The 14,716-nt window shown below is 45.2% G+C and overlaps 1 protein-coding gene across 6 annotated transcripts in view; it reads left to right on the top strand.

The window, feature by feature from the left end:
• cdc42bpab (CDC42 binding protein kinase alpha (DMPK-like) b) overlaps positions 1 to 14,716 on the top strand; it is a 68,655-nt gene that overhangs the window by 36,891 nt on the left and 17,048 nt on the right. For all 6 annotated transcript variants that reach the window (XM_079353261.1, XM_079353258.1, XM_079353257.1 and 3 more), the window contains exons 6-18: positions 7,349 to 7,442; positions 8,806 to 9,006; positions 9,242 to 9,380; positions 9,674 to 9,783; positions 9,944 to 10,023; positions 10,695 to 10,873; positions 10,960 to 11,082; positions 11,382 to 11,515; positions 11,858 to 11,979; positions 12,133 to 12,253; positions 12,512 to 12,622; positions 12,743 to 12,990; positions 14,532 to 14,637. In XM_079353261.1, the coding sequence (XP_079209387.1) occupies positions 7,349 to 7,442; positions 8,806 to 9,006; positions 9,242 to 9,380; positions 9,674 to 9,783; positions 9,944 to 10,023; positions 10,695 to 10,873; positions 10,960 to 11,082; positions 11,382 to 11,515; positions 11,858 to 11,979; positions 12,133 to 12,253; positions 12,512 to 12,622; positions 12,743 to 12,990; positions 14,532 to 14,637 (1,768 nt within the window). The remainder of the gene's footprint in view (positions 1 to 7,348; positions 7,443 to 8,805; positions 9,007 to 9,241; positions 9,381 to 9,673; positions 9,784 to 9,943; positions 10,024 to 10,694; positions 10,874 to 10,959; positions 11,083 to 11,381; positions 11,516 to 11,857; positions 11,980 to 12,132; positions 12,254 to 12,511; positions 12,623 to 12,742; positions 12,991 to 14,531; positions 14,638 to 14,716) is intronic.

Genomic DNA, 14,716 nt, shown 5'->3' with positions numbered 1-14,716 from the left:
CATACATAGAAAGCTTAAAGGAAGAGGCTTAAAAACCTGCCTCAGCTCCAGCTCTCAGCCTGTCCTTAAGTTGCCTGACAGTTAGGGCGAGACAGGATTTCCAGCATGGCGGCCGCCACCGATGGGCTTCCCAAGCCCCCTACAGCAACAGATAAGATGACATCACTCAGACTTCCTCCATTAAATATTTACAGCGTATCGAACCAGTCATTCTCTGAACCTCAAAGAAGACTTTCCACACCTCATGGCTCTTGAAGATATTTTTTTTAATAAGCCCTTTGGAGCAGGAAGTTAGGCCCTGCTGGACAGGAAGTGGGTACATGGGCAAGTTATCAGCACGTCACAGCCATTTGGAACAAGGAGTTAGGGAAGGAAAGGAAACGAGCGGGGTCAGAAGAAAAAGTCGGATAATCGAGGGCTGCTTGGTGGGATAAAGTTTTGGGTGTGTCGATAGTCTCTCTCATTCACAATTGGGAAGTTTGACGGAAAGAGACTTAGTGGGAGCAATGACAGAGAGACGTAGATATAAATGTAGACGTTAAGAAAGGGAGTGAATGAGAAGAAAGCGGGGAGCCACTAATTGCATGGTGTTATCTGGGGGCCGTGGGTGGGGGTTGGTGGTGGCAGTGGAGACGGAGAAGTGGATGGAAGGGGAAAAAAAAAAAAAAAAAGACACGAGGGGACGAAACGGTTTCTCTTGAAGTCCCCTCATTGAAGCTTTGGGACAGTAATGAGTGGGTACGGGAGGTGTGTGGGTGGGGATGTGGTGTTGTCACTTCCCCCCATGTACCAACCCATAGCTCCTCCCTTGGTGTCTCTCTCACACACACACACGCACGCACGCACGCACGCACGCACGCACACACACACACACACACACACACACACACACACACACACACACACACACACACACACACACACACACACACACACACACACACACACACACACTCATGGGATATTTGTAAGCATGCAGTGTAATGGGTGGAGGCAGCCACACAGGTCCCCCGAGGAGGGTGTGTCCTGCTAGCAGGGTGTGTGTGAGTGCAGTGTTTGTTAAAATCTTGATGATATTGTGTATTTGTTAGTTTGGCCTTTTCCCGTTTTTATTTATTTAATTTATTTTTATTCAACCGTTATTTAAACCAGGTAATTAACCCATTGAGAGTGACCTGGCCAAGAGGGCAGCAGCACACGTCATGATTAAAACAGTTTACAGACAATGAGTTAAGAAAAAAAAGCAACAATTGCAGATCAGATCAGTTTACAGATACAGTGCAGAGTCAATGACCAGGGATGCCAGTTTCACTCTAATATTTCTTAGTTTGCTGTCTTTGTCACGCCGGGCGTCTGCTTGAGGGCTCACACTCACTCCAGTCCACCAACATGGCTCCCAACAGCGTGTTTATTTCACACCTCATCCAGTACTTTGTTCGTTTCTTACTAATCATCAGAAAATATTCAATATTCATTGTAAACAGTCTCAGGATAATCATTATGAGGTTTTTTTTTTTTTGGCTCGCTAACATTTTAGGTAAAAGTCTAATTAAAGGCGTTTCAGCTCTCCTAAGGTTGTCTTTTTTCCCTCTGATATTGTCGAGCGATTTAAAATGATTGTGTTACCCTGTTGACCCTGATGAAGCTGAAAAGAGCGCAGATGAAAGAAATGAAGAGTGGAGAGCCTTGAGGTCAACCTGCTGTCCCCTTCAGATGGGTCCCACGAGAGGCAGCGTGTGCTGGAGCCACACGCAAAGGAGGTCTTTGTGCATGTGTGTGTGTGTGTGTGTGTGTGTGTGTGTGTGTGTGTGTGTGTGTGTCACCCTCACATACACACAGTGGTCAGTGATCTGCGTGGCCTCCCAGAGGGGCCTGACAAATGTTTCAATAGGCCAACTCAGCATGGCTTTGTGCTTCCTAGCACCACATCTGTCTGCCATGGCAGAACTGTGTGTGTGTGTGTGTGTGTGTGTGTGTGTAAGATGGGGGGTGGGGTTAATAGAATGAGACTGAAGGTGGTGACACAGAGAGGAGTTGATTTGTTGTTATCATATAGAGACAGATCAGAACAACACACACACACACACACTGTGATGTTGTGACTTTTTGTCCTCACTTAAGTGTCGTACCTATGCTCCTCACACCTTTGTACATCCATATTGATGCTGGGACCAGTCTGTGAATTCACAACAGTAGCTCTACACACGAGTACGAGGCTTGTACAGAGGTTACACCTTCTATACATTCAGACGGAGGGGGAAATGTTCCGGGGTTGTAAACCTCACGGCGTGAAAGGACGGTCTGAGTCGTAATCATCTGATACGAGCTCTGTGTGCTGTCGGTATCTGCTGTGTGTTTCTTTTGATTGGAGCCTTTGTGTGTTTTATTTATTGATCAGGGCCATGTGGCTCCGTCTCTCTCTCTCACACACACACACACACACACATCCAACGTAAATTTGTCAAAGAGTTTTCGGTCACACGGTAACCTTTTGTTTATTACGTTTTTCTGAATGGTAAGAGGTATTCTCCGGTTTGATTGAAATCAGGTTTCAACTGAGAGTCTGTGATGATGAGAAGATGTTTGTGTGTCTTTGTGTGAGTGTCAAGTGATGCCAGGAGTCACACAGGCAGCAGTTCTTTGAACCATTAGTTACTAAACGCTTGACTAGAGCCATGACCTGTCCAGAGCTGCTGCAGGCTGCATTGTGTGTGTGTGTGTGTGTGTGTGTGTGTGTGTGTGTGTGTGTGTGTGTGTGTGTGTGTGTGTGTGTGTGTGTGTGTGTGTGTGTGTGTGTGTGTGTGTGTGTGTGTGTGTGTGTGTGTGTGTGTGTGTGTGTGTGTGTGTGTGTGTGTGTGTGTGTGTGTGTGTGTGTGTGTGTGTGTGTGTGTGTGTGTGTGTGTGTGTGTGTGTGTGTGTGTGTGTGTGTGTGTGTGTGTGTGTATTGTGAGGTGGTGTCCAGATGGCCCTCACAGATGGATGCTGTGGTCTTAAGAAGAGATTACCTCTCTTTATTCTGCTCTGCGCACCGCTCCTTAAGACGGCAGGAGCCCTGTGACACAGTAGCCTGATTAACTATGCGAACGAGTGCAGCCCAGCCCCCGCTAAGCCCCGCCCACTCTCTAGGTTAGTCCATATGTGTGAAGGGGTTAATGTGAGTCAGCTTTTGGTGGGAGGTATTCATGCAGCTGCCCTCACCATCAGCGGGCTCATCACAGCAGTCGGAGGGGAAGACGAGGAGATGAAACTGTGGATCTGTGCTGTCAGAGAGAGAGGAGGAGGAGTCTCTGCTGATGAAGGAGAGCAGGGAAGAGGGCAGACATGGCTTTAGCGCTAAATGGTTTATCAGGAGCGACAGCGTTTCTCCCTCTCTCTTACCCCCACTGTGCTGTTTGTCTGCCACACACACGCATTACATACACACGGACAGGCGAGGGTCAACTCACGCTGGCTGCTCTCTGGCAGAGCAGAAGTCTCTGGGCCAGATTAAGGCCTTTGTGTGTGTGTGTGTGTGTGTGTGTGTGTGTGTGTGTGTGTGTGTGTGTGTGTGTGTGTGTGTGTGTGTGTGTGTGTGTGTGTGTGTGTGTGTGTGTGTGTGTGTGTGTGTGTGTGTGTGTGTGTGTGTGTGTGTGTGTGTGTGTGTGTGTGTGTGTGTGTGGGGTCAGACACAGATCCACATACTCTCCCTTCACTCCAGTGGAAGTTCTTTTTGTTGTTTTTATAACATTTATGAGGTTTAAACTTCCCATTTGAAGGATTTCACAGTTTTCAGCTCATTTGTACAGATTCTCCAAACGTGAGTTAACAAAGTCCTGAGTGAAGTGTGTCAGAGAAGCAAGGATGATATCCACGATCTGAAATGTGCGACACCGTCATGTTTCATTTCATTAGTGATAGATCATGCTCTTCCTGTTCCTTTTGAACTTTGGCTTCTGGATTTGACTGTGGGGAACTTGGCCCCTGGCAGGTCCCTCTGTGGAGCCTTCGTGTGAACAATTGTTTACTGTGCACCAGGATTGGCAAACGTGTCCAGTTCTTTTCCCTTCTCATGGAGCATTTGATTGAAACATTTGATTTATTAAACAATTAAACCCTCCAGTACAGATTGCAATTTCGCCTCAGTGTCGTAAGGACGTTCCACTGTCATTGCGCCTTTGTACTTCCACATTGCGTTTGCGCCGGCGTCATATGGGTGTCCCCGAGTGTGGTGTCACATTGTGTCATGGCCTGAACGTTACACCCTGCAGGCTGCAGCATCACACACTTCTCTTTCTACCCCTGAGAGCGGATCAGGTGTGGACGGCTTCCCCTCACAGGCTGCAGGCTGACATCAACGTCTTCTTCTATGCTTTCTTCTTCTCTGCTTTTACTCGAGTGTTGCTAAGGAACTCGGGCCACTACTGCCACCTACAGATGAGTGCAATGATGTGCATGACAGTGTACTTCTGAGTGTGCACATTTTCTCCTCGCTCATGCACGAGGTTGTGAAAACGGAGACCAAGTCGTATTGAAAGATCGTCTTGTTCCACTGGTGGTCTAAACCTCCCGAGGACACCTTTAAGCTAACGTGTGATGTTTAATGAAACAGAGACAACAGCTCCTCTAGAGGTTAAAACACTTCTCATATTCTCATTTGATCCCAAACACGTTCCATAGTATTCACTTTGGAAGGTCATTCATGTCTTATATGTAGCAAGCAGTGTTTTAAAGTGTAAAACAACATATGTGCATATATAGCTTTAAACTTTGGTTTTATAAGACGGGGATCTAGTGGCTTATCTGAAGCAGAGAGATAGCTAACCCCCCCCCCCCCCCAACCCTAAGAGATGGGACTATTAACGCTACTGGAAAATGACAGGGGCTCCACATCTGGCTTTAAAGGCTTCCACAGCTTGAAGACAGAAACATCAAAGACTATTTCAGAGCCAATTAATGTCTGCGCGGTCTTAAAAGAAGAATAAAACCTCCCAGGCTTAGACGGTAGTCTTCATGTATCCTGTATCCAGTGAAGAAGACTTCTTAAGGAAAACTCACAGTGTGACGTGGGGAATTTCATGAGCTTTAACTGATTTGGTCGTCACCTCCTGAAGTTTTGTCATCTGGCCAAAATGATTGCCTCGCCAAGCGACGGTAAAGCTGTCGTTCATTTGAAAGCACCTTTGATCTCCCTGAGCGTTTAAAGTAGATCTTTTCCAATGTCTGTTTGAGGCCGCCTCCAAAACTGTCATTGTTGAAAACTGCGAGACAAGTCAGAGATGCTTCCTGCAGCACTGTTGGGAGTTTAGATTTCCTTATTGTGTTCGATTTAGAGATTCTTGTTCTGTCCGAAATCCTTTATAGTTTTGTTTATATTCATACCAGTTGGCCGATGTTTTCAGGAGTTGTGTTAATTATTTTTAGCAGAGCCTTCCTTACACCTTTGCCCAGATGTCGCACCTGTTCTGAAACCTGTCCCATGGAGTGTGTGAGTGTGTGTTTCTGCTGACACGTTTCATGTGTTAGCCTCTTAGCTGATGTGTTTGTGTTTGGTCTCTAATCTACAGTTCTGTGTGCCATTCACAGCATGTGTATTGAGCTGTGTCGTGGTCCATTGTGCTGATAGGAGGGCCTCACACAGGGGCCCGACGGGGTCTGCCCTCAGGGGAAATAAGTGGAATGGTCAGACAAGGACAGTGGCTATATTTAGCTACCATGGTGGGGTACAATGACATCTCTGTTTCATACCAGTCATGGCCGGAGATCATGAAAATGAGTCACAGCTCTAACCGAAGCAAAGGGGGCTGAAAATCACCCATCCAGACTGGACTCGAGCAGGCCTTCAGATCCAGGCCAGGGATTCTCATTAGCACACTAAGACCGCCATGGAAGACAATAGCAGCAGAAGGCCACCACAGACCACCTGTCGGAGACCACCTGTTTAACAGACTGGGAGATCTCCTGCACTTACTCCATTAGGAGTAGATCCTGTTTCATCTGTGACGACCTAAAAATGATCCCTGTCATTGCAGGAGTGGCCCCATGTTTCTTTAAGTTATTAACTGATGACCTCCTGTGTATAGTGGCTGATATCACGTCACCCTGCGCTGGAATACAAATAGCCCAAATCTATGTGGATTACACCCCGGTTTAGAAACGATCAATAATCATACAAAGATGTCTGCTTTAATCTTACAGCGCTCCGTGGTTCTTAAACAAGGAAGTCCAAAATACTTGGTGGATGGTAAATGTAGTTTTTTATCGCACTTTTCAAAGTGCTTTTTTCTCACTGCAGGCCACACCTACACATTCACACCCTGATGACCGAGGCTGCAGTCTAAAGTGTCAATCAGTATAAACTTATCCCATTCATACTCATTCACACACCTCTGATGAAGCCGCGGGACAAACTTGGGGTTCAGTGTCTTGCCCAAGGGCACAAACCCAACACCGTTTACATATACCCTCCAAGAATTGTTGATCGTTTATATTTCCTGTAGAAAAAAAGGTTTATATTTCACCTCTTTGAACACATGCTGTATGTTTTTCTGTAGTCCTTCAACCGTACGATTTGATGTCATCTTTTAGGTTACTCACCAGCTGGTCTGACGATCCAGCCCACTATTAAAAACCTGATTATCTGCTTGTATAAAAGCAGCTGCCTTGGTGATTATTGATATTGCCCAGCTGGTTTGGTTGCTGCTCGTCCAAACAGTCAATGTAGCCGTGAATCGTACAGCCATGGTCTGTATTATAAACACATCATCAGCAGTAGTAATGTTCAACAGGCTCAGTTTGAGAAGGAATGCTAAGGTGGCTGCTGTGTACACATCTGTGAAAGAATGTGTTGTCAGTCCCCCCCCCCCCCCCCCCTCAGAGACCCACCCAGTCCACGTCTGTTCACAAACACAAATATTGTTGGAAAAAGGAACTGGGGAGTGTGAGTCTACTGAGGACACGAGGCCTTTTTCACTAAGTGGGAGTGTGTTTGTGTGTGTGAGTATTTTCTCAAACAAAGTTCACGTTTGTGTGTTTTCCTTTAACACACACATGCTCAAGTATTTTCAGTGTTCATTTATTTATTTATTTATTTTTTAGGTTGTCACGCTCCTGATAAATGTGCAGGAGGAAATTACACTTAATTAAATTACACATTTATCAGAACTGTTAATCACAAGCTTTAGTGGCAAGTTAAGACGAGGAATGTTAAATGTCCCCGGGTTATGTTCCCTGACTTGAAGAAAGTTTGATGAGTTGCAACATAAGGTCTGTTTGGACTGTTCTCGAGCTATGCTTTTGTTTTCATCTTCTATAAAGTGCTCTCTCTTTTTGTTCCATGCCCCCCCCCCCGTCCTCCTCCTCCTTCTTTCAGGGACATAAAACCCGACAACATTCTGCTGGATATGAACGGCCACATCCGCCTGGCTGACTTCGGCTCCTGTCTCAAACTTATGGAGGACGGGACGGTGAGTTTTTACCGCAGTGCTGCTGACGCTTCCTCCAGTCCAAAGCAAACATACCAGAGCTTTACTGACCTCCTTGTCAACCCCCCGGGGGTCTCCCAGGAGGAGTGTGGTTCAAGCAGCTTGGCCGTTCTCTCATTTTATGATTCAGACAACAACAGAAAAAGACGTTTCCCTCAGGTGTTACATAAAAGGAAAATGTCAGGATGAGATGCATTATCAAAGACGTGCCCTTGTTTGGTCCTCCAATGATAACAGAGGGATTTGATTATACGACCATTTGAAGAAATAAACGTCGGACTTGTTTAACACTTCTCGGAAACTGGTCTTCGACTAACACGTGTCAGGATTGAGGCTGTGAATTATTAGGAGTGTATTTCATTGAGTCTTCATAAAGAGCCATGAACAGAAGGAGTCCTTACTTCATGTTATGACATCAGATCGACGTGTCTGATCAAAGGGAGATGTTTTTTAATCTGATTCACGACATCACTTTCCTCCACTGTGGAACTTTTCGACTTATTCACGTCAGTCATTCTGGAAAAATTCATTTTTTACAGTTTCAGTGGGCGGCAGCAGCTCAGTCTGTAGGGACTTATGTTGGGAACAGGAGGGTCCCCGGTCCCTGGTGAGGACCAAGTCTGGAGATTGGACTGGTAGCTTGAGAGGTGATAGTTCAAAACACTGAGATCTGTGTCTCCATGTAAGATAACGGAATAAATAAATACATCTGTGGACGTCTTCAGCCTCTAACAGCGCCCGGTAAGCTAACGTCACGGAGCTAATTGTCTGCGTGGAAGCTTCCAGCTTTTACATCCATTCATTCAGCTGATGCATGTTCTCATGTGATCACTCCTAGAAACATTAGATTTTCAAAAAATTGCAAATAGTGGTATAGCGTGTTAGCTGAACAAGTGTAAATGACCTCCATGCTGCGTGCCTTCCACTGCTCTGATGACAGAATAGCACAGAGCTGAACTGTATTGATTGAAACTCACGGAGCGGCCTATCGTCACAATACCTGATCTGGCTCTGTGAGTCAGTGTCAGGCGGATATTGGATACCCGGGTCAGATGAGTGCGTCCTTTAGTGGAGGCTTGAGTGTTTCTTAAACTCTTAGTTTGGTTGTTTGCTGGACTGGTGGTAAAATTCGTCTCACATAATGTTTAAGAATTCATCATCACTACGCTCAAAAGCATGACATTGCTTTATGGTCTCATATGAGGAATAATTTTATTCCACCGATGACGTAACATAAGAGCACAACTGAAGTCCTCAGCTTTTCCTCTGTGAGATGTTTTTGTGTTTAATTCTTTTGGATATTTTTGATAAATTGTCGTCTCATATTGTCGTCTTCCTGCTTTAGGTCCAGTCCTCAGTGGCGGTGGGGACTCCAGACTACATCTCCCCAGAAATCCTCCAGGCTATGGAGGATGGCAAAGGCAAGTACGGACCCGAGTGTGACTGGTGGTCCCTGGGCGTCTGCATGTATGAGATGCTCTACGGCGAGACTCCTTTCTATGCAGAGTCGTTGGTGGAGACCTACGGGAAGATCATGAACCACAAGGTGAGCGAATGGATTTTAAAGAGGACGTGAGGCATCAAAATATAACGAATGTGAGCGCGTAGTAACATGTTATACAGTAAACACACATACAGTGTGTGTTTACAGCACTCCTCTTGTCATTTGAACATGCTCCAATGTGTGTGTAACAGAACAGATGCATCCCATTTTCAAATGTAAACGTCTCAAACCACTTCAGCCTCTGATACACAACCCTGATGTTTTTTTTTCTCCACAGGAGCGATTTCAGTTCCCACAGCAGATAACAGATGTTTCAGAGGATGCAAAGGATCTGATTCGCCGGCTCATCTGCAGTCGTGAGCACAGATTGGGCCAGAACGGCATTGAAGACTTCAAGCACCACCCATTTTTCACCGGTACAGGAACCGACGTGACAATGTGTCTTTTCATTTTCTTACACCATGCACCTTTATCACTGGTAGACTACAGCTGACATGCTGACCTGTTCTGGTCTTTCTTAGGAGCTATTCTCTGGTTTTCTCATTTCAGTCAGTCGTGTTCAACCTCACAAACTACTGTTCTCTTTCAATGCATCTTTAAAAATCTTTTTTCCTGTCACTTCATACATGAAAACAAACATGAATAAAACATACTCACACATGAAGAAGATACTCCTCATAGTTTGACTCTTTACCTCTGTTGTTTTCAGGCATTGATTGGGAAAACGTTCTTACCTGTGAAGCGCCCTACATCCCAGAAGTCAGCAGTCCGACAGATACCTCCAACTTTGACGTGGATGATGACTGCCTAAAGAACTCTGTAAGCTCTCTCACACAGACACACACACACACACACACACACACACACACACACACACACACACACACACACACACACACAGTGTTGTTCGCCTGTGAGTACAGTTTGTATTTCTGATAGCAGCATATGATGGATGTGAACTTCTCGCTCATGTTTTCAGGAGACCATGCCCCCTCCCTCTCACACTGCTTTCTCTGGTCACCACTTACCCTTCGTGGGTTTCACCTACACAAGTAAATGGTAAGTGCTTCACTGGGACTCAGATGTGTGCACATAATATAGACTTCAGGTTCGGTCTGTTTGAAGTAGTGAGGTGGAGAAATTAAGGACACTTCTCGTTCCTCAACTTTCTAATACTTAGAGATTAATAATAAATCTGACACCTTGTGTCTGTGTAATTATTCATTTAAAACAGACAGACTTTCCAGACAAGCCTTCTTCCCCCTCTTAGCATTGTTATCTCTCCATCTGAAGAAGCTCAGCGTATTAAAGGAGCTTTCCTGCCTAATAAGGTGATGTTCGAGGACATTATGTAGATCCCCACACTGAACACTGTTTTGACAAAGCAACAAAGCCGACACTTACTTTCTTATCTCTTCAGGGCTCAGTGATAATGACTTGTTCGTTTTTCCCACTACTGTACCCCCCCCCCCTTCTTTCCTTCCTTTCTTTGATCTCAATCATCTTCTTCTCTTTCCTGTTTCTCCTCCCCTCTGCCTCTGAAATTTCCCCCTTTTTTTTTCTTTTTTTTAACTTTCAAATTAAATTTCTTTATTGTTAACTTTTGGTTGTTTAAATGGATGTCTCTTCTCTTTAAACTTTTCATCCATTCTCCTTACTGATTCGGTCTAATATTGTTCTCGTCTCTTGCCGTCACTGCCTAATTTTTTCCCCATCGTCCTTCCCTACAGCACGCTATCTGACCGGGGTTGCCTGAGACAGCTGGTGGTGAGGCCGGGTAAGTCTGGTCAGGACCAGCTGGACCAGGATGTGCAGCGCAGCCTGGAGGACAGCCTGGCCGCCGAGGCCTACGAGAGGAGGATCCGGCGACTTGAGCAGGAGAAACTCGAGCTGAGCCGCAAGCTGCAAGGTTTGGCTGATGACAGAATCCGTCTCCTTACATGTACGCTTTAAGTAGAAGCAAATAAATGACTCCTTGCACCCGATCCTCTCCAGAGTCCACTCAGACCGTACAGGCCTTACAGCACCCGTCGGGCGAGGGCCCACCCAGTGTTAACAAAGAGGTGGAGATCAGGAGTCTGAAGAGCGAGATCGACATCCTCAAGAAACAGATAGCTGGTGAGAGTTTTTAAAAATGACAGTCAGCTCAGCTCCGCTACGCTTTTTTATACAACAACAAACAGGTGTTTTCTGAACCAGCCAAACCCGAGCTCATAAAGAAACACACATTACAGAAAAGCTTACAGTGTGTGTGTGTGTGTGTGTGTGTGTGTGTGTGTGTGTGTGTGTGTGTGTGTGTGTGTGTGTGTGTGTGTGTGTGTGTGTGTGTGTGTGTGTGTGTGTGTGTGTGTGTGTGTGTGTGTGTGTGTGTGTGTGTGTGTGTGTGTGTGTGTGTGTGTGTGTGTGTGTGTGTTTAGACTCAGGCCAACTGGAGAAGCAGCTGGAGGACGTGTCTTTGGCCCGCAGGGACCTGGAGGACTCATCTAAACACATCAAAAGTCTGGAGAAGCAGATGAAGAGTCTAACACAGGAGAAGGATGAGCTGCACAAGGTCCAACCTCTCATTTACTCTGATTCTTCTTCTCCTGTGCGTGTGTGCGTCTAGATGTAGACCCACCACATTAACAATGTCAGGTCTATACATTTCAACTGGTGTTTATGAACGAACAAGCAATAATGACAGAAATGCCCTGAGGATATGAGTTGAAATAGCTGCAGTCCAATCCAAAGAGAGCACTAAAGCCTGTATTGTCACTGTGCTTATGAACCAAACACAAAAAAAAAGACAAGCGTGCATCCAGATTACTCCACTTTGATCTCTGTGTCAGAGGCAGTTCCTTTTATTGATGCTGATGTTCCCTCCCTAAATGTTAATCTCCCTCTCTGTGTTCAGGATGTTTTGGAGGCCAGTGAGAAGCTGAAGTCCCAATCGAAAGAGTTAAAGGAAGCTCACAGCCAGAGAAAACTGGCCATGCAGGAGTTCTCTGAACTGAACGAGAGACTCACAGAGCTCAGGTAGGACCTCCTGATGACCCCTGAGTCAGACACATGCAGAGATCTATTATGCTCCTTCATTCATATCTTGTTATAATAGGTAGTTAGAGGCTTTTCCTTTCCATATTTGTAACTATTCTGAGGAATTATTATTATTATTTTTTTTTTTGCCAGGTCAGCGAAGCAGCGCCTGGCTCGCCAGTTGCGTGATAAGGAGGAGGAGATGGAGAGCTTAGGTCAGAAGGTGGAGGCTCTCCGCCTTGAGGTGCGAAAGGCTGAGAGGGCCAAGAAGGAGGTAGAGTAGTCTCCCCGTGGTTGCTAGCACACCCTGTAACCTCCACTTCCTGGTCGGTGCACAATTCACACTTCTATTAGTGCCTGTGTTTGTCTGTAGTATCACATGTATATCTGAGTCTGTGTTTCGACCGTAGATTAGATAATGTCACAGTAACAGAACGTGTCATTCAGTTTTGTGTGATTTGAATGTTTTGCCTTTGCTTGTCTTTGAGTATGTTTCTGTTGGACATGTCTGAATTAACTGTATCGTATTCAGATGGAGGCGCAGGCGGAGGAGCAGGCAGCGGAGGCTCAGAAAGAGAGGAAACTGAGAGAGCGGAACGAACAGTATAGCCGGCAGCTGGAGGAGGAGTTGGAAGGGCTTAAGGTACCATCCACAGCGTCTCTGCACCGATCAGAAGCCTACTCAGTCCTTTGTTTTCTCCGCTCTGGAACAAGGATCAAACCTCTTAGCGTCTTCACATGTGTCCATATTCCCCTCTCTTAGCTGAAGCAGGCTGGCTCCTCCACCGTCCCGGCCTCGGCGGACCAGACCCAGGAGATGGGACGCTTGCGGGGCGACCTGGAGAAGAAAACGCTTCTGTACGAAGAGGAGTTAGCACGCAGAGAAGGTCAGCACGGCACCGAGCTGAAGGCCCTACGCAAAGAGCTGCGTGACGCTGAGAGCCAACACCTGACGCTGCAGAAAGAGATCCTGATGCTCAAAGACAAGCTGGACAAGACTCGCCGGGAGAGGTATCCTGTTCTTATTCATCATCTTCTCACTTCTATCAGTTAGTGATATTACTAAACTGTGTTCGTCTCAAAATCATGTTTCTTTGTTCTTCCAGTGACGTTTGCATGAGGTAATTAACATTACATTAAGTTTGACTTCAGTCCATGTCTGGTATAAATGTAGGAGCCGTGAGGTGCTGTTTCCTTTAAATATCTGAACTAGCCATCGCTGCATCGTAGTGTGATTAGAGTTGAATAGTCGTGTTGTTCCTTAGCCGTACTGTGCGTCCCTCTAACTGTTCTTTAGTATTTCTGTTCCTCCATTTTCACCCTCGTCTCACAGGACATCCTGAGTTTTTATATAGATTCATAACTTCCAAAAATGTTTTTATTTTTTCCTCATCAGTCTCTCTCTGCTTTGTGCTAATGCTAAGTGCTAATGCTATGCTAGCTCTCTAAGTCAGGAGAAAGCCAAATAGAGCAGCAAGAAACTCAGCCAGTCTCTCACATGACTGGAGCAGATCCTGAAGTACTCATTCAAAAATAGACTTTGAATCATGAATCGAGCAGCATTTTGAATCTAAATTAGATTGTAGATTTAATCATGAGCCCGAGAATACAAATCTCTGCTCTCCTGTGTACGCACTGACAGAAGATATAACACGTCTTATTTCTTTGTAAATAATTCTCACGTGCTGTCAAATTGAAAAGTAAACACTGGTGGGTCGTAATGAGGCATTATGTGAACATGTTTGTTTTGTTACTCCTGGTTTATCTCTCACTACAAACAACATGAAAACATGTGAAGCTCACATACTGTATTTAAAGAGCGACAAGCAGATTTCGATAAACGTACGTCCTCCAGCTCAGGTAGAAAAAGTTCAACATGAGCAAAAAATGTGCCTCCAATTCTGCCAAATCCAATATTTACTGTCACTGAACTATTGTTCCTGATAACTATCCAGAGGCACCTGATCCTTTGTCAACCACTGGTTGAATCATTTTTTAATCAAATCTTTGTTTTATTTCAGAGAAAGCTTCAAAGTTGAAACAATGTTTTGGTACTCTTTAGCCTAACCTTCCTGCCCGGTGTTACTGACGCGCTTTTCTCTCTACTTTCTAATTCATTTCTAAACACTGGGCTGTATCAGATTCGTTCTGCATGAATGTGTTTGGGCTTCATGATGTTTACCCAGTGTTAGAGTCCAGCCTTTGATATCGTGTTTTAAGGAAATGTGTGGAGCCTCCACACGGACAAAGGTAGGAGGATAGATGAGGCAATCTGAGGGAAGCTGGCAGAGACTTTTTTTAAACATTTTTTTTTTTTTAAAGCACTGCACATGAAAACTTGTTATGCTTATTTAACATTCAATGACTGTTCGATGTTCAAAAAAAAAAACCCAGATCTCTTTTTAAAACATCGAGCTTGAAATCACTAAATCAAGAGTGAACTGAGGATGAGCAGTTGTTAATTACAGTTAGGAAATCAATGTAGTTTATTTAGTGTCACAAGTGCAATAATCTGTGTGTGTGTGTGTGTGTGTGTGTGTGTGTTCCTCCAGCCAAAGCGAAAGGGAAGAGTTTGAGAGCGAGTACAAGGAGAAGTACGAGAGGGAGCGAGTCCTGCTCATGGAAGAAAATAAGAAGATGTCCAGTGAACTGGATAAGGTAAAGTATATTTTCACAGAAACACAACACACACTTCATAATGAGAAGTCATCTGTTCGACTCCCTCACGCGCAGAAAC

Source organism: Symphodus melops (assembly GCF_947650265.1).
Source record: "Symphodus melops genome assembly, chromosome: 1".
Lineage (NCBI taxonomy): Eukaryota > Metazoa > Chordata > Actinopteri > Labriformes > Labridae > Symphodus > Symphodus melops.
Note: the sequence above shows the minus strand (reverse complement) of the source record. Positions and strands in the feature narration are given on the sequence as shown.